General features: G+C 38.3%; 1 protein-coding gene across 2 annotated transcripts in view; it reads left to right on the forward strand.

Moving 5' to 3' along the window:
• CERS6 (ceramide synthase 6) overlaps positions 1-24,759 on the forward strand; it is a 327,054-nt gene that overhangs the window by 90,439 nt on the left and 211,856 nt on the right. For both annotated transcript variants that reach the window (XM_054477374.2, XM_054477375.2), the window contains exons 2-3: positions 4,993-5,098; positions 18,579-18,709. In XM_054477374.2, the coding sequence (XP_054333349.1) occupies positions 4,993-5,098; positions 18,579-18,709 (237 nt within the window). The remainder of the gene's footprint in view (positions 1-4,992; positions 5,099-18,578; positions 18,710-24,759) is intronic.

A 24,759-nucleotide genomic window follows, 5' to 3' on the forward strand; every position in this document is an offset into this window, starting at 1 on the left:
TCTCTGGCCATGCTACCCACTTGAGATAATTAAATATTTTAAAGTAATTAGAAAAATGACATTTTTTTTTAATAACCACCTTTCCAGATTGTAAACTTCATTGAGTACAAGGTTCATTTCATGGTTTTCTTTTTTTTGGGGGGTGTTATTTTTTTTGGAGATGGAGTCGTGCTGTTGCCAAGGCTGGAGTGCAGTGGCACAATATTGGCCCACTGCAGCCTCTGCCTCCCGGGTTCAAGCGATTCTCCTGCCTCAGTCTCCAGAGTAGCTGGGATTACAGGCATGCACCACCACACCTGGCTAATTTTTGTATTGTTAGTAGAGACGGGGTTTCACCATGTTGGCCAGGCTGGTCTTGAACTCCTGGCTTCATGTGATCTGCCTGCCTCAGCCTCCCAACACACTGGGATTACAGGCGTGAGCCACTGCATCTGGCCCATTTTACGTTTTGACTATATCTCTCACCACACCACTGCCCAGTGCTTTATTCAGTACTTTGTGCAGAGATGTTTACCTCATGTTTAAAATACAAATACATGTTGCCAAATAGAATTGAAAAGTAGCAGTGTCTTAGGTATTTTCTCTGCTTTTTAACTGAGACTAGTATTTTTCAAAGTTTACATCCTTATTATGTTTACTTTCAAATGTAGTACATGAAAGTACTTTATAGATGTTTGATCTTTTGAAGGTGGTGTTGCCGCCTTTGATTAAAAAAGTAATTAGATGAGCATTTCCTTACAGAGGTAACCATCAAAGCTTGAAAGCACATATTTCCTTTCAACTATTACATTTGTCGATGTGTTACCCCATCCCCCATCAATCTGCTTCTCTCTCTGACTCTATCTCTTTCTCTCAAAATGTTATGAAAGACAGCTTTTGTGAACTTATTTATGTTAGAACCAGCGTTTAAAAAAAAAAAAATCCAGCTTTTTACATGGTCTAATGGACCATGATAGTCAGTGATAAAATTATAGTAGTTGTGTCATGGATCTTATTTGGTATCTAAATATGCTCTCTGAAAAAAATGTGATTCACACATTTTTTTGGAGAATAAACACAAAATTTCTATCTTTTCATATAATGAGTAATACCTATTTGATAAGAATTACATGCTTTTGTTTTTTCTTCTTTCATTTGGGGTTCACTTTTTCTGCCTATCTTATGCAATTTTTAAAAAATCTTGGAAATTAAGTGTTTGGCTCTCAGTACGGATTACGTTGAAAAAGAGCATACCTAGTGAGGGGTTGGTAGAGCCTACGCAAGTGCTCTTTCAGGCAACTTTGACATCCTAGGGACAATAAGTATTAAAGAAGTGGCTTCTTGAGTTGGAGTGGTCAGTCTCCTACCTTCTGGGTCCCAAATGACCCTGAGTAGATGTGGATATTCAAGGAAATTAAAATGCACAGCCCCTTTGGAAAAGATAGTAAGGACACCTACCATTGTATTTTACTTGATTGTTTTATTCATTCATTCATCCATCAGATACTCATTGAGTACCCACAGTGTGCCAGGCATATAAATGAAAAGATGCTATGACGTCGTTCAAAGAAAGATGATTTATCCACATGCCTACCATGGGTCATTTAAACTTTAACGGACTTCAACATTTAAATTGAGTTAAATTCTATTAAGTTTGTCTTTTATTCTTCTCTCTCTCTCACTGTCTGTCTCTGCATCCTCAGATTTTGGGGCTTAGCCTGTCCAATGAATCAGAGTGGGGAGCTGATTATAACAATGACCCTTCTGGGAAAGAAATATACTGTCTTCTGCTTCCACTTCCCTGGAAGTAGAGGCCACTGACGTCTCTGGTCCTCTCTGCAAAGTGGGGATAATGGTAATCCCGCTTCATCTGGTTGAGGGAGGATTAAATGAGATTGTACACAGGGCTCTGGAGATGTGGACTTCACTAAGGCCTGGTCCTGCTCTCTTGGGGGCCCCACACACAGGAGAGGGATGCACATGTTACACCAACTCTTCTGTGGGAAGTGTGGCCACAGCATCCTGGAGGGACATTGGGTTGGATGGGGGAGCTGGAAAGGTTTGGGCCCTTAGAGAAGGCCAGGTGTGGATGAGCTTAGACCCCAATCACACTGCTGGTGTGGACTCACTGTGGACTGGCACCAGGCCTGGGGTTTGAGGATGAGAGTCACCACAATTTAATGTCCGCATGGGACCCTCTGCTTTTCCTTTTAACTGTGGCAAAATACCAGACGGGGGACACTTTTGTCAGTGCACGTGGTGCTGGGAGCTCTTGGACGGAGGATAAACTGGGGCAAGTGGTTACTTGACCAGATGTCTTTGGTTTTTTTCAGTGCCTATCCTGACATCTGGTCTCTTTTTTCTGCTTCTGCTTGGTATAACACTTTCACAACTTGAATACACATGGCTTGTTTCAGTGTGGATGAGGCTGAGGCTGAGGCTGAGGCTGGTGAACCGCTGGGCCCAGGAAAGGCATGGTTTGTAAATGCTATGTTATGAAACCTTACCCATGGCTCCTGTCAAACATTTTAGGCAAAGAGACTCTATGATATGATTTTTTAATACATACATGTATTTGTAGAAACATGTACATGTACATATATAATTATAATAATTTTTTCACATATGAGGAGATTAAGGCAGAGAGAGATTAATTCCTGTAGCTAAGTCTCCATAGCCAGATAGTAGCAGAGATAATTCCCACCCTATCCTTTGGACATTGCTTTAAAAATATGTTAACAGAGCATCATATTTATTTGATAATTTTGATTATTGAAATTTGATAAGTTGTCGATTAAGTGGTATGCTGTTGCATTCATTCTTGGAATTTAAAGAAAATAGAGTTTTAAAAGTGGTTTGAAGCTTAAAAAGAGAAGGAGAGATGTATACATTATGTTGTATAACAAATACTAAACCTTTTTTTTGGTTTTTTTTTTTTGGCTGATAACAGAGGTGAGGAAGTTGAAGAGATGGTGTTGAGTAAATTTCTTGACTCCCCTACTGCCTGCCCATGCATTGTTACAGGGCACACAAAGAATGTCTGTCAACTTGTCCACAGCACTCAACACCGTGCTAGCAACAACAAAACATATTTACTGAAGACAACCAGTTGATTAAATGTCTTGACCCCCTCCTGTGTATGCACAGGCATTATCACAGGGCATACAAAGAGGAAATGATCAGCTTCTGCATTGAGACTCTGTGCTATTTAGATGAAGAAAGAAGACTGTACTGGAACAGCAGGCTGTTACAAGGATGATGATGACAAAGTCCGAAGGGAATGTGAACACAATGTGTCAGAGGTGTGGGAAGGGGAGGATGAGGGAGGGCGGAGAGGAGTCCAGCTGGAAAGACTAGGAGGAAACCATTGGAACAGTTGTGTCCTTCACACCAAATGCATTTTGTGGTCTTACTGTTCGCTTTTGCTGGACCGTATGTCTTTTCACCCCGCTCTGTTGTACCTTATGATGAGGGGCAAATAACCACAAAGCAGGAAACCTTGTCAAGGAAACAAGTTCTAGACTCTGTCTTGTGGTCATTGCCCACTGAATTCCTTCTTTCATCACTATAGCCATAGCCCCATGATTGTCATTTATAGAGAAGGGCCAGAGTCGTTAGGAAAAAGTTATACTTATTGCCAAGAAGGTAGGGATGTAGGTAATGCAGCTCAGAAAATTTTACATTAAACAGGATTGAGAATGTAGAAATTCGGGGAAAACTCCAGTTTCTAGAGGATTTGTATATCGGGAAAGGGTGATTCTTCTTTCTTCCCAACTTTGTCTCAGAGAGCCCAGTGTACCAGGTATTACGGTGCATTTTCTGTGTCTATCTTTCCTGGTTTAGGCTTGCACGTGTACAGTGTTCCATTTTCCTGTTTAAATAAATTTCTTCACTTTTACTTGAAATAGGACCCAGTAGGATATTATGTGGTACTTTATATGTAAGTTTCATTGGTCCTACTTTAAAAACAAAAACCTTTGTCTACTGTTCTTTAATCTCATCAACGATTATTAAGGAAGCTTCATCTAAGATTTAATTATGGTCTGTTTTGCATATTTATCAATTGTTACCTTTGACCAACAGTGAATTAATTTGGGTAATACTTTCACATGATATGAAATTATTCTGTATTAGTAGAAAATATTAAATGTTACTACTGAAAATGAATATTTACAGAGTTTTATTTCTTGAGCATTTAGTCTAAAACAACTTTTAATTTTTTTTTTTACACAGTTTTATTAGCAATGTCCCCACACCTTTGGGGCCCCATGCACTTCACCTGCTCCCCTTCAGCACCTCATTCACGCAGCAAATGCGACCAGAAAGAAGGCTCAGTCCTCCCATTCGTCTTGACGTAGGCATTGGCTTAGGATAAAAACAGTTTTGTGGATGTTCATAAACACTTGCGACTTTTCATCTTGTCTGGGACATCATGCCCTTTGACATCCTTCATTACTCTTTATGAGAAAAAAGCAAATAACCACAAAGCAGAGAATTTTAAGAAGCCATAAGGGATTGGGGCTGAATTTAGCACACTTTGATTATAGAGACAAAAATTGCCAAGTTTATGACTACGGGTGGTCAAAGCGCTCTCTCTGCATGCATAATTAGATGCTTAGTAAACGTTTTCTCACAGTAAAAATATAACATGACTATTGCTCTGTGTAAGAAGAGTATAAGTTATATCATTTTGAAATCATTATTTTATTTCTATCTTATACACTTATATTTTCATCTCATAGTCTTTCTGGCTTTGTCTCATTAGAACTTGAGGATTGGAGGGTTTAAATGTTTTAAAAGGATTTCTTTTTTAATGTTACTGCTGGGGGCTAACAGAGAGAAAAACGGTTAAGTCTGCCTTACAGTTACTGACAGGAGTGTTGACAATGTACACCCATGAAATCCTACCAACACTTTATTGGGATAATTGAGTAATGTGTAACTGGTGGCATTAAGAATCACATAGAAAGAATAAATTCTGACCTTCTACTTTTTTCTTTTTGTAATTTTTAGATTTGTAGCCAAACCGTGTGCCATAGCCCTCAACATTCAGGCCAATGGACCACAAATTGCTCCGCCCAATGCCATTCTGGAAAAGGTCTTCACTGCAATTACAAAGGTATGATTGTCCTTTCCTGGGGTATAGATTGTCCCTGGTCACCATTCTCAGCCTGCTGTCATTCAATTTGTCCCCTTCTGGGTTTGGAGAATCAACTTTTGCCTAGCCTTATGCTGGAGAACATGTTGTCAGAAGGAATGCAAGCGTAGTAGAAGCGGAGTGAAGATGGGCTTGTCTTAGACCTGGTAGTTTACGCTCAAGTTGATGTTTAGTAGCTTACCTAAGAATAGTCTTGATTAAATAATGATTAGTCTAATTCTGTGCCTCTTCTAATCACATGTGAAGCAAGATGTGACTAGAAGCAAGATGAGGGCTGGGAGGGACTTTGTGGAGGTGACTGGATAGAGCTGAAGAATGTGATTTATGTGTGTGCGAAAAAAGGGACCTCTTGGCTTGTAGCATTGTCCATAGATTCTAGGAGCTGTGATAAGTAGACAAATGTAAACAAAAACAAAAAGAAGGCATAATTGCAGGATAAAAGATTGTACCATGAAGGTATGAAAAAGGAGGGTCAGGAGAGTCTTAAGTGAAGAGATAGGTTCACTGTGGAGAATAAAAGGGAGGAGATACTCAATCTGGTGGGAGCTGAAGCCCAAACTAGGAGTGGGAAGAAGGGAGCGGGAGAGAAGCGGGGAGAAGAGACCACATCCCCTGCCTCCGCCCCCATCCCAAGTTCATATCTCCTTCAGAACAAAGAGGGAGGAGAAAGCCAGAAGTCAGAAACCCTCAACTGAAGGCCATAGGAAAATAAAGCAAATTACCAAGTTTTTATATATCTTACCTTATTCTTGTTTGGACAAGAAAGAAGAAAAGATCAGGAGAAATACAACGTTCTATGAGAAGTATTGTGTGTTCACATATTAAATGGCTTATTTTCTCCCTTTCATTTTTCTGGGAGAATTACCCAGGCTTCCAAGATGTGATTTGACAGAATTAAGCAAATTCTATTTCTTTTCTTGGTATTTGAGTTTCTAGCCATTTGTACTAGCTATCTCGTCTTACAACTATTAATTCAGTTATCCAGACACTTTTATCTATTTTATGGTCTTCATTTCTTGCAAAATTCTCTAGAGTTTTTCCCTCTGTCCTTTTAAAAATGTTTTTTTCCCTCAAAAAATTAAGAAAGTACCAGGTGTATTTCATCTCTCTGCTAGGAAGAAGAGAAGAATGAATAGAATTTTAGGAAAAACTCTTTTGATGGTTTTTATGAGGTAATTTCAGATTGCCAAGTTCCTGTCTGAAGGGACACATATCTTATGGTATTTAAAAGAAGAAAATATAAAGAAAAAGCTTGCATTTTCATTTAGTGTATCAATGAAACAACTTTTTCCCTCTTTAAAAAAGCAGATGTGTAGGGACTTCTCAGGTTCATTTGTAAGTGTGATTATAACATATTTGGAGTCTCTTTGTGAACTACTCTAAGTACATTAAACATACGGTATTCTAAATGAATAATAAAATGAGGTGGGTTTTTTTGTTTGTTTGTTTTGTTTTTTGTTTTCTCCACATTTGATGCCTTTCCTTAAAAATCCTGCAGTGGATGTTTCACTTCCCTTGCCTTATGTTTTTTACAGTTACTGGAGAAATTTCCTCCATAAAGGTAATAAAAAGATTTTGCAGCCAGGTTGACTCTTCTAAAGAATACTTGCTTTGGCCAGGCGCGGTGGCTCACGCCTGTAATCCCAGCACTTTGGGAGGCTGAGGCGGGCAGATCATGAGGTCAAGAGATTGAGACCACCCGGGCCAACACGGTGAGACCCCATCTCTACTAAAAATACAAAAATTAGCCGGGCATGGTGGCGGGTACCTGTAGTCCCAGCTACTCGGGAGGCTGAGGCAGGAGAATGGCTTGAACCCAGGAGGCGGAGGTTGCAGTAAGCAGAGATCACCCCACTGCACTCCAGCCTGGCAATGGAGCAAGACTCTGTCTCAAAACAAACAAACAAAAACAAATACTTGCTTCTAGCTAATTTGAATGATCATATTCTTTTAGTTTCCAAGGTGATTCCTTTGGAGGTTTTTACATGATTAAAACAGAAGCGTCATGTAAAATATAAATGCAGCAAAAGTTGGAACTGTTTTCCCTTGTATTCTTTTAGTTCTCCGGTCTTAATTGTGATATGAAATGTAACCAGTCAGTTGACTGGAATAGGAGGGGCAGGACTTGGGAGAGCTTGAACAAAGTGTGCATTTGTGTATGTTTATGAATGATCATCCAGTATCCTGGCCTTACCATGGTTTGAGCTGCCTTTTTGTAGAAGGGCATGATTATAATCCTTCAAGTGCGAGAGATGTACCCTTAAAATCTCTGTATATGACTGGCTACATAGTTTGTGGGGCCCAATACAGAATGAAAATGTGGGACCCCATTTTCAAAAAGCACGAAAAAAAAGTGCCATTAAGCGTACACAAATGTAAAGCTTTTTCCTTCCTCCCTCAGTCTCTCTCTACTTGTCAAGGTGTTTTTTTTGTTTGTTGTTTTTGGTTTTGAGACAAGGTCTCACTCTGTTGCCAAGGCTGGAGTCTAGTGGCATAACTGTAGCACACTGCAGCCTCAAACTCCTGGGCTCAAATGATCCTCTTGCTTCAGCCTCTCAAGTAGCTGGAACTATAGGTGTGGGCCACCACACCTGGCTAATGTAAAAAATGTTTTTGTAGAGATAGGGCCTCACTATGTTGCCCAGGCTGGTCTTGAACTCCTGGCTTCAAGCAATCCTCCTGCCTCAGCCTCCCAAAGTATTGGGATTATAGCTGTGAGCCACCATGCCTGGTCAAGGTGTTATTTGTCGTGTAATGTCATGTTCCTTAATGGCATGGGGAGACTCTTGGGGAAAGTGCAGACCCTCACAGGTAGCTGGGGGCCCCACCCTGTGACTTCGTGTGCACATGACCCACCAGCTGCCAGGTTTCCCTTTTCTCCAGCCACTGGCTGACACACTGTACCTTGGTCAGGGGAGCAGAGAAATACAGTCAGGCCTCTCTCCAGGCCCACTGCCTCAACTCATGGGTGATGAGTGACCTTCAAGTGCATTGCAACCTCTTTGCCCAGATCCAGGGGTACACAAAAGGCTCAGCCCTACCGAGTCGCCCACTACATGCACTGGGGTAGCTGCCTTCATCCTCTCTGAAACTCAACCCCCCACTCTCTGTGTTTGCACTCGGCCCTCTACTGGGGGCTGAAGGCAACAGCAGTCACTAGGAAGTGGGGAGACAGGGAGACTGGTGGGTGCTACAAGCCAGGGGATGAGGAACTGGGCAACCACACACACATCTGGCGGAAGTGGTGGGACTGTATGAGCCAAGAATCCAAGCTCCTGGCACATGCTCCTTTGCCCCATTGGACTTCATTATAATAAGCACAAATTCCATGATAAAACTGTTAAGAATTTCAAGATGGTGACTGCAGGGTTTCCAACCCCAAATGTGGACCCTTCTGAATGGGGGTCCCTGTGTGACAGCACAGGTCACATGGCCCTGACTATCTGGTTCTCCTTTGTGAAACTATTAATAGCTGAAAAATTTGAACCCTTATATATTCTTCAGCAGTCTTTCCTTTTGAAGTAACACCTGTCTGCCTGTTGCCTGTCTCTCTCTCCTCCCCCATCCCGTCTAAAATTTTATAAACACTTTATAGAAACTACTCCTATTGTAAAATAATTAGAAGTCTTGGTGTTTGAGCCAGTTACACCTGGATATTTGTGTTGGAACCTCAGCTCTGCTGCGTCCCGTCATTGTGGCCTTGGGTGAGTTTCTTAACCTCCCTAGGCTGCAGATAGCTCATTTGTAAAAATCTTTGAATAACCGTCTCACAGGCGTTCATGAGGGTTAAATAATCATGAAGCTCATTTGTAAAAATCTTTGAATAACCATCTCACAGGCGTTCATGAGGGTTAAATAATCATGTAAATCATTCAGTAAATGATATAGCATCTTTTGTCTCATTGGTTCCCATATTTTGATTTGCATTTAAGATCACCTGAGAGTTAAAATGTAGAGTGTTGTGTCATGTTTCTGTAGATTCTCATCAATTGTATTGGAATGGGACCAAAACTTGTACAATTATGGATTGTCAAACCCATTCAAATGAACAGAATGATTATTTCTCTTTAGTGAATATTTTTGAGCTCATGTTTCTTAACTGGTTATGTTATTTCTTAACTGGTTATATTCAGAATTATCTGGGTAAATATGCTTGTAACTTTTGGGGATTCTCCTACCATATTATTTGTACATACCTATGATACTAACTACCTCACTTTTCTAATCAAATCAGTGCTTAAGCCATGGGGGTGAGAATATATGTCAGGTATAAAGCCAGGTTTTATGATCCAGGGAAATAATAAAATTTACTTTTGATATGTTAGAGTAAATTTTAAAGTGATAGGCAGATTTCCTATAATTTGTTTTTCCTAATTCTCCTTAATAATCTATTTCCTTTCATTTTTATTTTATACTTTGCTTCTTCGCCTCCCAGTACTGGTTAAGATTAATGTTATTAATATTAACCTAGGTGTTTGTAATATGTAAATGCTTATGTGAGTCTCCATTATTCATTTCTTTGCCTGAAAATCTTTCAAAAAAACTTATGGAGAATAATAAGGAAAGAACAATAAGAAACCCCCACCCTACATACAGAGTATACACACACACACACACAATACACATACAAACACAAAGAAAGAAAAAATGAAAGAAAATCTCACAAATGTCTTATTTGGCAAATTAGGAGATGCATATCTCTAGATTTCAAAACATATATAAAGGCTAACTAGATTGGGCAGAAACCAAGTATGAGGAAGTGAAAAGCGTGAAGTGTGTCTGGAGGGCCCTGTGGGGGTGGGTGTCAGGAAAGCCAGCACAAAAGCACTTCTCAAGAGTTGAGGAGGCAAAAGAACCACCCACTGTTTGCAACAATAGGTGCAGGAACAGGTGAGCCAGGCTGGCAAGAGTGGAGGAGGGACACATAAAGCCACGTGGAGGGTATGTTTTCAGGAGTCCATCTCCCTTCATGGCAGCCAGACTGGAAGAGCATCCTTCCTGCTCCCCATACTGGAAGTAGCAGGTCAAGAAAATTCAACTAATTCAAAGATGATTAATAAAGAAGCAACTCACACAATATCAAAGACAATAAAAAGAAAGTATAGCAACTCCTGTTAACAATTTTCACTAGAATAATGAGGCTAAAGAGGCAAATGAAAATTGATTAAATATTTTACCATAAATTTAAAAAAATGAAGCAGTAACTCTGTGAAGGAAGATCACAAAGAAGAAATATAAGAACTAAAGAAAGAAATAGTTGGTCAACAAGAGGAGGTAGAATGTGAGCTGGTAGAGTTCAGAGAAAAGTACCAAATCCATCACAGAAGAAAAGACAAAATTGGGAAGAAGGCAGGAAACACTAGTCACTGCAGAAAACTCAGCAAAGAATATGGAAGATAGAAAGAATAAAACCGAATTAAATGAAGCAAACCAAAAAGAGCTACAAAATGGATATATAGGCCAAGCAGATCCAGCATCTCTGTAATAGGAATCCCTTAAGGAAAAGCAAAATAAAACAATGAATTAAAACAACTTCTGAGATATAATTCAAGATTTTTTTCCTAAGATAAATGGAGGTTTATTTTAACATGTTAATAAAAATGTAGTGAAAATGGGCCCAGAAAGTTCAACACTAAAACTTACATTATTAAAGTTGCTGGACTTGATAAGTAAAGAAATACTTCACTGAGCAGCTGGGCAAAAAATAAGATCTCTTTTTTTAGGGAAAATGTTATGTAATTGTAGGCCTTTCTATAGTAACATTTTCAATATTCCCAAGGAAAATGTGAACTAAGAATTTTATATCTAGCCAAATTGTTTTTACTCTGTAAAGGTTATAGACATCATGTTAGACATCTTTGAACATGAAAAAATTTAGGGATATTATTCCATGAGTCTTTCTTGAGGAGACTCTATTAAATCATTAATTTTAGCTGACCAAGAGATCACTGGGAATGTTTGTAAGTTTTGAATATATTTAAATTGTAGTACTAAGAAAGAAATCTAAGGAATGGTGACAGACAGAATGTTAATGTTCTAGGTTCTCGCAGTGTAGAAATGATACAGCAATAACTGAGTAGAAGGGGAAGAAGGTGGGAGGCAGAATCAGTTCACTGATTGCATGATCTCTAAGAGTTGGGAGTCAAAGCATATCAGTGAAAGCTGGCAAATCATTGGAAGTATATGCATATTTAATACTACCAGAGTAAATGCTAAGAAAGATAATATTATTGACTATTGTATTATTGGGTGGTGGAGGAGAAGGAAATAAGGCTACTTTAATAAGGTGGAGGAAATAAGGCTACTTTAAATATTGCTAATTTGAATTATTAGAGATGGAAAAGAAAGAGTCGTATGGGTAACCACCAGAATAAAAATTACTCCCAAAAGGAAAAACAAACAAACAAAAAAATGTAGTGAAATGTTTTTTAAAATCATCAAAATGGAAAGTAGAACATAATTAGAAAGAATAAACAAACTTATAATCATATTAATACAGATAAATGGACTTAATTCATCTAATAAAAACTAATTCAGGCTTTGGTTATTGGTATGGGTCGAATTATTTTCCTCCCCAAAATGTATACATTGAAGTCTTCACCCCTAGTACCTCAAAATGTAACCTTATTTGGAGATAGGATCTTTACAAAGGTAAATTAGTTAAAATGGGATTATTACGGTGGGTCCTAATCCAGTATGCCGGGTGTCCATATACAAACAGGACAATTGGACACAGAGACAGGCATGAGGGAAGATGCTGTGAAAAAACACAGGGAAAAGACAGCCATCTACAAGCCAAGGAGAGAGGCCTGGTACAGATATTTCCCTCACATCCTTCAGAAGGAGCAAACCTTTCAACACCTTCATCTGGGACTTAACAGCCTCCAGAACCATGAGACTATACACTTCTGTTGTTCAGGGAACTTTGTTACAGCAGCCATAGAAAAACAATGCAGTCATGAAAAAAGTATGTGAGGGGCACCTTAAGACAAAGTAGTAACAAATGTTGAAAATAAGAGCATAGGTGAAGGTATCCAGGCACATATAAATAACAAAGTAGGATTTCTAAAAGCATTAAATGAAAGGAAGAATTGGCTTTTTATTGTCAGAGGATACAATTCATGATGAAGATAAAATAGTTATGAATCATATATGTATTAAATATTAGTGTGTCTGTATATTCATAAAAAGGAATTGAAGAAAAAATGGAAACACAATAGAAAGAAATTCTGATTTACCTCTGAGGCATGATAGAGTCAGTGAGAAAATATAAAATAGAATATAGAAATTCTAAGGAGCATAATTAGGAAGATCTAAGGGGGTACATTCATAATCCTATATTCCGAATGTAGAGACTGTACTTTCTTTTCAAGTAGCTATTAAATACTTACAAAAATTGATGCTGTATTATGTTAAAAAACTATAATTTTTAAAAATTAGGCATGATTTAATACCAGAAATTAGAAAACAGAAAAATCAGAAAACAAAACCTCTTCCTCCTGAAAATTTATAAATACTGTCTTAGTAACTCTTGGGTAAAATTGAAATTTCAGAGTATTTAGAAAACAGTGGTAATGAAAGTACTACCTTTATGTGCTATGCTGCAGAAGTGCTCGTTGAAAACTCATACAGATATGGAAAAAATAGCCACTTGGTTAAACATTAGAACAAGAACAACAAAATGAATGGAGATAAGCAGAAGGAAGAAAGTAATAACGATAAAGCTAGAATCAATGAGTTAGCAAAACTATAACTGTAATTTTTTTGACTTATGTAAAAAAATTAATCCCCCAATCCTTTATTTATTTATTTTTGTTTTACCAAAGGCAGCTAAATCGACTAAGAAAAAAAAGCAAGCACAAATAAATGTTATGATCAATAACCACAGAAACAGGAAAATTAAGAAAGTGGGGCAGATGTAATAGAAAAACTTGCATAAAAAATTTATTCTAGGAAAATATAATTGACTCTGTGTGTGTGTGTGTGCGCGCGCATGCACGTGTGTGTGTGTGTGTGTGTGTGTGTGTGTATGTAAAGATCAAATTAAAAGAACTAAACTGCAAAAAAGTACCAGGCTCAGATGCTCTCACAAAAGATTTTGTTTTTCATTAACCCAAAGCATTTATTGAACATGTAGGTATATATTTTTTTCTTTGCTCAGGTGATTAGCATTTTAAAGATGTGGAGGCCTAAATTCATACCTATAATATCAAAAATTATATGTGCTCCGTCTTCTTGTTTATTGTGAATATTTAAGTTGTGCAATAAAATGTTTCAGTATACTTACACATGGTGACATGGTTACTATAGTCAAGCAAATCAATATGTCATCTCACAAAAAATTATAACATACTCTTAACAGGAGATAATTCTCTTAAACTGTATCAAAGCATAGAAAATTAAGAAACCCATCCAGCTCTCTTTTAATGTAACAATAAGACATTAACATCAATGCCTGACAAAAATTTCAATAAAAAACAAAAGCAAGACTGGAGACCAAATTTTGTTGTTAATATTGATAAGGAAATCCTAAATAAAAAATTAGTGAACTGAACCTAGTAACACATTAAAAGAATTATTTATAATTTGATATAAAAATCTATATAATTCATTTTATGAGTAGATCTAATGAGAAAAATACATCACACTCCATGGATGCTGAAACTTGCCATCTTTCGATTAAAATAAATTGTCTAAGTGGCGATAGGTGGTTTCTGCTACATGACAAATATATTTGTATCATAGTCCCAAACCTGGCCGCTTACTTTCTATATCTATATTTCTATATTGTGCCAAATTTTACATTGAACTAGCAAGGAAGAGAAAGAAAATAAAGTCATAAAAATTGGAAAGTAGGTGACAAAACTATTGCTATTGTGAAGAATTATTCATACATAAAGAAGTATTTATTGAGTCTTACTATAATCTAGGTACCAGTGAAAAAGGATACTAAAAATTTATTTTGTTTATGGAGCCTACATTTCAGTAATATGCTATTATATTATTATGTACCTGAAAAATGAAGGGAATCTTGTGGAAAACTACCACAGATATAAAATTTTGGTACAAAGTTAATAACCAGAAACCAATAGCTTACCTATATATAAGCAAACAATAAGCATTAAAAGATCTAAGAGGCTGGACATGGTGGTTCACTCCTGTAATCTCAGCACTTTAGGAGGCTGAGGTGGGAAGACCTCTTGAGCCCAGGAGTTTGAGACCAGCCCAGGCAACATGGTGAAACCTTGTCTCTACAAAAAAAAAAAAAAACAAAAAAAACCCAGGCATATTGGTGCACACCTGTAGTTCCAGCTACCTGGAAGGCTAAGGTGGGAGGATCACCTGAGCACGGGGAGATCCTGGCTGCAGTGAGCTGTGATGGTGCCACCGCACCCAGCCTGGGCAAGAGAGTTAGATCCTATCTCAAAAAATAAAATAAATAATAAAAGATTAAGAAAGTACCTTATTCTCAGTAGAAACCTAAAAGAATAATATAGCTAGGAGTAAGCATAGCAAGGTATGTGCAAGACCTGGATGAGGAAAATTTTCAAGAACTCTTGAAGGACACAAAAGACAAATTAAATAAAGATGTTAATTCACCCTATGTTATGATCTTATTGAAATAGTATGATCTTCTTGAAAATACTAACAGGGTTCCTTGTGTGACCATTTGTTTATTTTGAAAATAGATAAGCTAATTCTGAAATTCATATAGAAAAAGTATAAAGATTTCTGAGAAAACTAACTGTATAGTACTGGTACTGGCACATGAATAAATAGACCAATGGAAGAAAAGACTTGGATTTTTGATGGGGGAAAAGATGAATGGTATATGAGTAGCCATCTGGAAACAAATAAAGTTAGATTCATTCCTCATACTCAATACCAGTATGCATTCCAAATGTACTAAAGATTTGAATATAAAAATCAAAACCCTGCATTTATTAAAAGGAAACCTGGGAGAATCTTTTGAACATTGGGAATGAGGGAGACTTTGCTAATTATGACTCCAAATGTAGAAACTATAACAGAAAAGATTGATAAATTCAAATATATTTTTATCAAATTTCTGGAAGTAAAACAAGCAAAAAACATCATAAGCAAATTCTAAAATGCAAATGACATACTGCAAAAAAGTATGCAGCTTTTGGTACAGAGAAGGGTTTAATCACCCTAACAAATGAAGATGCATTACAAATCAACAAGGAGAATACCAAGGAATCATGAAAAAATAGGCAGTAGATATGAATATACTCTTCATAAAAAAATGGAAATACAGTTGATTTTTGAAACACATGATAAAATGCTTATCATAAAAAGAAAATTGAAACTGAGATCCTGTTTTAGACTGGAAAAAAAGGAAACGTCTGATATCATAGTCTGTCAAAGAGGCTTTGGAAAATGGGCACTCTTGCTTGTGAGTATAAATTGGTAAAATCACTAGTGAGAATAACTTTTCAATTTCAAAATTAATTACAAATGCATAGACCCCTTTGATCTACAACTTTCACTTTCAGGAACTTAGAGAGAAACATGTATAAAATGGCCCGGGTAAGGTTATTTATTGTAGCATTGTTTATAGAACAAGCTCAGAAGCTACGAAATGTCCATTAATAGCAGAATGGAGAAGTAAATTATGGTATATCTCTACAGCTCTACAAAAGAATGAGAGTGTTCTATATATAGTGAAAAGGAAATATTTCAATATACGTTGTAAGGTAAAAAACCCAAAGCCCAGAAAAATGTCTGTAGTATGCAACTATTTTTGTGACAAGGGGAGATACAATAATATATATTCAAGTTTGCTTATATTTGCATAAATATTGGAAAGAAACTGATTTAGGCTGGGCACAGTGGCTCACGCCTGTAATCCCAGCACTTTGGGAGGCTGAGGCAGGTGGATCACAAGGTCAGGAGATCGAGAGCATCCTGGCTAACATGGTGAAACCCCATCTCTACTAAAAATACAAAAAATTAGCAGGATGTGGTGGCGGGCGTCTGTAGTCCCAGCTACTCGGGAGGCTGAGGCAGGAGAATGGTGTGAACCCAGGAGGCGGAGCTTGCAGTGAGCAGAGATTGCACCACTGCACTCCAGCTTGGGTGACAGAGTGAGACTTCGTCTCAAAAAAAAAAAAGAAAGAAACTGATTTAATAATAACTATGGTTATCTGATAAGAAACTGATTTAATAATAACTGTGATTATCTGACAAGAAGGGGAGAATAGGGATTGAAAGAGCCAGAACAAAGTTGGAAGGTGAAACTTCGGATAATTTTAAATTTTTGCACCATATGAATTTTTTCTTTATTAATAAACGTAGAAAATAAATTGAAATTAAAAATGAATTCCATTAGGATAATGGTGTAGCCAAGGTATATTGTAGGCAATGATTTTTCTCCTTCCTGTATTTTTGATTAAAAGAGACATCAAAGGTGAGTGTAGATGGTGTCATTACTACAACTAAAAAAAAAGAACAAAAAACCTCAAAGTTGGCAAATAACACTTATACGCACAAGGTCAGCACATTTTGTACCCTAAAGTGATTTGCTGTGTTTTCTGGGTGTGTGTCTGTTCTAGTCAGTTCTGACTGCTGTAACAGAATACCATCAACTGGGTGGCTTAAACAACAAATATTTATTTCTCACAGTTCTGGAGGCTGGAAGTCTGAGATCAGCATGCAGATGTGGCTGAACTCTTGGTGAAGGTCCTCTTCCTGGTTGGCACATGGCCATCTTCTCTTGTATCCTCACATGGAACAGATTGAGAGAGAGAGCATGCAAGCATGGGCAAGCTCTGTAGTGTCTCTTTTAATAACTTCTAATCTAATCTGAGAGGTTCACCCTCATGATCTCATTACCTCTCAAAGGCTCCACCTTCTAATACCATCACAATGGGCATGTGGGTTTCAACATACAAATTTTGGGGAGTGCAGCATTCAGTCCATAGCACTGACCCCTTGAGCTGCTTGAGCTGCTTTTAGAAAGGTATTATATATATATATTTCACCCTTATTACTTGAAGGCTGGTCAGTGTGCCTTCTTCTTACCCCTATTTTTCCTGATCACTTACATTAAAGCATTAGTATCAAATCAAAGAAAGATTAAATAAACATAGTTAATATTAAGCAAAGACATAATAAAGGAATGGAGCTCACATGGCTTAGTTTTGTTGTGTAGTAGGTCACCCTCATGTGATTGTTGGCTAGACATTCTCTAACACATTGAATAGAGGGGAGGGATAGTGTATTAGTCCATTTTCACACTGCTGATAAAGACAAACCTGAGAGTGGACAATTTACAACAAGAAGGAAATGTACTGGACTTACAGTTCCACATGGCTGGTGAGACTTCACAATCATGGCGGAAGGTGAAAGGCACATCCCATATGGTGGCAGACAAAAGAGAACTTGTGCAGGGAAATTCCCCTTTTTAAAACCATCAGATCTTGTGAGACTTATTCACAATCACGAGAACAGCACAGGAAAGACCTGCCCCCATGATTTAGTACCTCCCCTGCTGAGTCCCTTGGGAATTCAAGATGAGATTTGGGTGGGGACATAGCCAAACCATATCAGATGGGAAAGAGGAAAATTAACATTTACTGAGTTTTACATACAGTTTCACATTTGGTTCTTGTTGCAATATAATTTAAGTTGGTAAACAACCTTTTCTTTTTTACAGATGAGGAAACTGAGGCTCAGAGAGGTCAATGGAGTGAGGAATTAACAAGTGCCTATCATTTCAGGGCCATCTCTTGCCGCTTCACCAAGTTTACTTTTTTCAAGTAATGCATAGTCTTAGTAAAAGACTTGATGTGGGATACAGTTAAAAAGGGATGACCAAGAAAACGGATAGAAGAGGAATGTGTGAAAAATGGGGACAAAGTATGAGAAGGGGAAGAAAGATAAACTGTGTTTGGTAAAAATGGTACCTTAGGCTTAAATGAGGCACTTTGGGATTTTTTTCCATGCTTTTTGTCTCTACTACATTATCCTGATATGTGATCATTGGGTAGCATTTTGTTGTTGTTGTTGTTGTTGTTGTTGAGAAAGTGAGATATTTGAATGATACCTCTTTGCAAATTTACCTTCAGTGAACTCCCTTCCTTTGAAGGCTGATGGGGCTGACTCAGCTAGTTGGATGTTCCATTGAATCTTTGTTGCCCTTCGGGAAGCACATTGCTGATGAGGAGAAGTGCAAGCATTAGAGCAAGATTCATGTTTCCAAATGTTGTTTCATGAGTAACTTCTTTTGTCCTAGTGGTTATTTTTGTTCATGCTACTAGTGGAAGGCCTTGGTCCTCAGAGGTAAATATAGAAATCTCAGTAGCAGATAGTAAACCATAGGGGGAAAAAAACCCCTCAGATATAGACAAGAGCAGATCTGTTTATGGTGAAAATGAAAGTGGATTGAAAATTATTTTTCTGGTACTTTGTTTCATAGCATCCTGATGAAAAGAGATTGGAAGGCCTCTCCAAGCAACTGGACTGGGATGTTCGAAGCATTCAGCGCTGGTTTCGACAAAGACGCAATCAGGAGAAGCCAAGCACGCTGACGAGGTTCTGTGAGAGCATGTAAGTTGCTGTTTTTCTTTTTGAAAGAAAAGCCTAAGTACTCATGCCAACCCTGAGGTGAAAAATAACAGATCCATGCAGGCTTCAGCAGCCCTTAAAAAGCTGCAATCTGGTGGGAAAATAGTTCAGGAAAAACACAGGAAACAGTAGTTTGTAAGAATTTGTGATTTCCACTTTGGATACAGTAAATAAAGTTCACTTCTTAATGGAGTTTCTACAAAGTAAGCATATTATAAAACGATCTACAATGGTCTTTTCAATCAGTCATCTTTGAAATACAGCATTAAAAGTCGTTACTTTTATAGATGTGGATAGTTTGAATTTTAATAAAGGCAACTTAGGTTCTTCCTACTAATAAAAACTGAGATATTAGGATATATTATCAGAGGGTCGTGACAATCTTCTGTATTCCTGGAGATTTAAGAAATGGCTATATTATATTTCTGGGTGAGTTTAATGAAGCATTGCTTGAAGGTGGGGGATGGAATTGAAGTCTCTTCCATCTCTGAAATGTGAACTTTATATAGTGTATAAATTATATATCAATAAAGCTGTTAAAAATATTAAAAGACCCACAGAGAGCTCTTCCAGCACAGTGATATTTTGAAGTAGTGATACTTCATGCACTTACCTATAGGAAAACCAGAGAAAAATATGTTGAAACGTTGAGAACATCCCCAACAAAGGGAAGATGTGCCTGGAGAGTCATTACCCTATGTGGTCTTCATCTTTTGGGTGTGACTGTTCCTATGTCTTCTAACAGTTCCTCAATTTCTTCTTTCGGGAGCTTTTTCCTGACACCTGGCCATTTAAACAATAGTGCTTTCAGTGTAGCTCTCTTAGTTGCAGGCCCTTTCTGTTTGGGGTTGAAGCTGCATTTTCAGCTTTGGCTTTCAATTATGTCAAAAAAGTATTTCAGTGTGAAGGGGTGACCTTCCCCTCCACACCTGTGGATATTTCTAGTCGGGTGGGACGAGAGACTGAGAAAAGAAATAAGACCCAGAGACAAAGTATAGAGAAACAACAGTGGGCCCAGGGGACCGGCACTCAGCACACCAAGGACCTGCACCGGCACCAGCCTCTGAGTTCCCTCAGTTTTAATTGATTATTATTTTCATTATTTCAGTAAAAAGGAATGTAGTAGGAGAGCAGGGTGATAATAAGGAGAAGGTCAGCAAAAAACATATGAGCAAAAGAATCTATGTTATAATTAAGTTCAAGGGAAGGTACTATGGCTGGACGTGCACGTAAGCCAGATTTATGTTTCTCTCCACCCAAACATCTCAGTGGAGTAAAGAATAACAAGGCAGCATTGCTGCAAACATGTCTCGCCTCCCACCATAGGGTGGTTTTTCTCCTGTCTCAGAATTGAACAAATGTGCAATCGAGTTTTATACCGAGACATTCAGTTCCCAGGGGCAGGCAGGAGACAGTGGCCTTCCTCTATCTCAACTGCAAGAGGCTTTCCTCTTTTACTAATCCACCTCAGCACAGACCCTTTACAGGTGCCGGGCTGGAGAACAGTCAGGTCTTTCTCATCCCACGAGGCCATATTTCAGACTATCACATGGGGAGAAACCTTGGACAATACCCAGCTTTCAAGGGCAGAGATCCCTGCGGCTTTCCGCAGTGCATTGTGCCCCTGGTTTATTGAGACTAGAGAATGGTGATGACTTTTACCAAGTATACTGCTTTTAAACATTTTGTTAACAAGGCACGTCCTGCATAGCCCTAGATCCCTTAAACCTTGATTTCATACGACCCATGTTTTTGTGAGCTCCAGGTTGGATCAAAGTGGCTGGGGCAAAGCTACAAATTAACATCTCAACAAAGCTTGTTTAAAGTACAGGTCTTTTTCAAAATGGAGTCTCTTATGTCTTCCCTTTCTACATAGACACAGTAACAGTCCGATCTCTCTTTCTTTTCCCTACAAGTAATTGTATCCTTAGAGGGAAACCTAATGTTATAGGAGAAATGAATGGAAGGCAGAAAAATATCACAAATTCCTAGGGATGGGTAAATATGGAGAACGTAAACAGGGTCTTTAGGAGGTTAGAATATTTATAAAGTCTGGAAAAACAACCTGGTGGATACAATCAGCAAAGCCCTCTCAATAAATGAACTTACTGGCAGTTTATGGGAGAAGGATTTATGTATCTAGGCTCCTGGTCAAAAGCCAAAATTGCTTCCCAGCTTGGCCCTGCCATATATCCAAAGGGCCTGGGCTCTGTCTTTGAGCCATGAGTCTGAGCAGGGGTGAAGTTGGGTCTCAGCACATGTCTACATGCTGAAAGTCATGTGCCATCTTTCCCTCCTCAGACTAACTTCTTTGGTAACTTGGTGCCAGCCCCTACTATGCTGAGTCTACTCCAGTTTCTCTCAAATACTAGTGTATTTGAGATTTTAAGATAAGCATCAGTCACCTGGGGATCTTGTTAAAATGCAGAATCTGATTTACTTGGTCTGGGATAGCAGCATTTTTAACAAGTTTCCACGTGATGCTGGTGCCATTGGTCTATAGATCACACTTTGTGTAGCAAGTACTAACACTAGAGCAGTGTCTATCTCTTCTCCATGAATTCAACAGATCAGTATGTGCATACCACAATAAATAAGACAGTCATAGTTATAATCAATTAAAAATGATTCTAAATGATTGCTAGTGGTATGCCAATGTGGAGGCACAATGATGGGGAAGAGATGGTGCATTAAATAACATCATTTCCTCCCTCAAGAAACTTGTAATAGTGTTATGGAAATACGACATAATATCTGAGTATGTGTAGGTCAAAGATAGATATTAGAAAATAACCAGATATGGGGCCAGACGCAGTGGCTCACCCCTGTAATCCCAGCACTTTCGGAGGCCAAGGCGGGCGGATCATGAGGTCAGGAGATCGAGACCATCCTGGGTAAAATGGTGAAACCCCGTCTCTGCTAAAAATACAAAAAATTAGCCAGATGTGGTGGCAGACGCCTGTAGTCCCAGCTACTCAGGAGGCTGAGGCAGGAGAATGGCATGAACCCGGGAGGCGGAGCTTGCAGTGAGCCAAGATTGCACCACTGCACTCCAGCCTGGGCGACAGAGCAAGACTCCATCTCAAAAAAAGAAAATAACCAGATATGTGTGTTGTAGGATTGATATGGATAGTCAGTAAAGATTAAAGGAAAAAGATCAACTGTAGGTTGGGGTGCACGGGGGGTTTGCTGGGATTAGAACTGGGTCAGTGTCAGTGGCCTTTCATCTTTCTGTTGTATGATATAGTATTGATGAAGTTTTGTTTTGAAACTCTCTTCTTCCTTGGTTTCTGAGTTGCCACTAGATTCTCCTGCCTTTCCAAGGCCTTTTGTTTGCATCATTTATTCTGTGTTTGCTCTGTGGTCTTTAATGTGTTAATGACACTCCAGATTTAGTCTTCAATCTCATATTTTCCTTACCCTACCTTCCATTCTGTGTGTTAAAATCATTTCCTCTCACCAGCTTCTTGCAAAGCCATGTGTACAGTGCAGATGTTTCTTCTAAGGCATCGTTCTGCCAGCTCCAACTGGCAGTTCTAATTTGCTTCCACTCCTGACTTTGTTTTTCCTATTGTTTTTGTGCTTCCGTTTTGTCATAGGCTGGAAACTCAAGTCAATTAGCCACTGAGTTCTATTAATTCTTTGTAAATTCGCCATTGTAGCCCAATATGCTTTCATATGTCTGCTTATTTTTTTTATCTTGCATACACATAGACATTTTGTTTGCTACCAAAAATCCCAAATTATTTTTCTAAAATGCTACTATCTGCATGTTCTGACACTTTAAAATTTTGATGATTTTAAGACAAGTACAGGATAAATATTAGGTCCCTGAGCCTGATAACTAGAATCTGTCTTTTGCTTGTTTAATGTCAGTCACCCAGATGACATCTTCCTTCTAGAGGGTTGTGTTTTTACTGTCTGTGCCTTTTTCCTTCCTGCCTTGTGTATGGTGTTCCAGGCCAGGAACTTCCTCTGCCTTACCCATTTATCCCCTCACCATTCTTCAGATCCCAGGCCCTCTCTGAAGTGTGGCCTGACTATTGGGACTGGAGTGAGCACAGCTACCCCTGCATCCTTAGAGGACTAGGAATTTAACCCTGAATCACATGCTGCCTTATGTGGTTACTTAACTTGCCTATCTATTTCAATTCCAATTCTGTGTTGCTTGAAGACCACAGGGCCACATCTTGTTCTTTCATTTCTCTTAGTCTTTACCCCAACAGACAGGACTCTGCCAAATAAGTAATTTGTTATGACTGTGTGTTAAAATGGCATTGTTTTGGAAAGAGTTGCTGATCTCATTTGTCACTTTGCCCCTATAAATGAGTGCCTAATGTATACTGCCTTAGCATAAAATTTGTCTAGGAAAATTACCTGACTATGGAAAGCTCCATGCCAATTTTAAAGACAGAAATTCAGAGGAAAGAATGGGATGGCAAAGGAGAACATTTAGAGAACATCGTGAGGGATAAAGTAGAATTATAGTGGTCTGTGTATGCAAATGTGTGTCATACTTACTTACCTATATAAAAAAAGATCTAGAATAGTTGTTCTTAACTAAGGATGCATTTCACAATCACCTAGTGATGTTTTCAAAATACACGTGCCTGAGCCCCATCCCAGGGTGTCAGGATGATGACTCAGGTGGAGTCTGAACATGTATATCATGGAAAAAAATGCCCCAAGTGCTTATGACACACATCCCTGGTTGAGAAGAAAGACAATTGCTGTTCAGAAATACTAAAAGTCAAATTAGAATACAAGAGAACACAAATTTGGAGCTTGTTGCCTGAGGGTCAAAATGCAAAGAATCTATAATTTTTATATTATATAAGTTCCTATTTTCCAAAATATAGAATTCCTTCAGGATAATTGCATTTCATCTTTCAGCAGTGTGGAATAGCACCAGTATGCAAGCCAAACTGTGCTTGTAAGCATCTGCAGGCATGTCCAATTTCTGGCATACCCATTACATGCAGATGGACTGAGTAGAAGCTGTTTAGTGAGTAAAATGCTAATACATTGACATGATTTTTTTTCTCTTGCTTGATGTCAGTCATTCACAGTCATGTCAGTTTTGATGAATACTTCTTCCAAAAGCATTCAAATTCTTATTGGCAACTGAAATAGAGAATTTCAAGAGAGAATGAAGAATTTATAAAAATGAGATGTCATGTGAGACATTTTAGAAGCAACTGGTTCCGAATGGAAGCAGGTGCCGGTTGGGATTATGCGTTTGGGCTGGTGAAGCTGTATCATCCTTCTCTGACAATTGCATCCAAGTGGTGGGTTTTTATCACTCAGGAGAATATAAAATAAATAAGATATTAAAAATATTTGCTGGATGTAACAGGAAGAAGCAGAGATAAGATGTCAGAATAAATGGCATTCCTTTCATTTGGACCCTGCCTGTGCTCATCATTTTTGAGTATCATGCAGTACATTTCATAGCACAGGTCTGGGAGGAAATATAATACAGGGCTTTTATTTAAGCAGTCTCAAAGATTGGAAAGATGAATCTCCCATATGTAATCTGAAAATCTATAGCAAGGAATATTCACACTACTACTCAGTGATTTGAATTGGAGCTTACTCCCTATGCTGCTGAAGTTACGGAGTTTGTTGAGTAAGATGACAGCTTAAGATTCCCTTTTCTTTAGGAATTCCATTTTAGAATTGATACTGATTAAAACTTTCCCCCAATGCTGCCATATTTGTATGCTTCTGTATAGTGGCAGCAGACTCATCAAAACCTGGGACCCTTTCGAAACTGTGATTATTTCTGCAAAGAAGCCCTGTGATTTTTCTTAGTTTGTGATTCCGTTGAACGCGAGCTAATTCATCATTGAGAAGTGAATGGGTTAACCAATACTAACTTGGTCACCTTGAATCTAAATAGCAGTTTTTACAGCTGTTTATAAATTATCATTGCTATCTTGCGACCTTCATAGAAAGTGGAGCCTAATAATTGATGACAGGGGAAGGGAAGTGAGGTCATATAGGAAACAAACAGTTGAGTCTCTCATATT

Source organism: Pongo pygmaeus, chromosome 11 (genome assembly GCF_028885625.2).
Source record: "Pongo pygmaeus isolate AG05252 chromosome 11, NHGRI_mPonPyg2-v2.0_pri, whole genome shotgun sequence".
Lineage (NCBI taxonomy): Eukaryota > Metazoa > Chordata > Mammalia > Primates > Hominidae > Pongo > Pongo pygmaeus.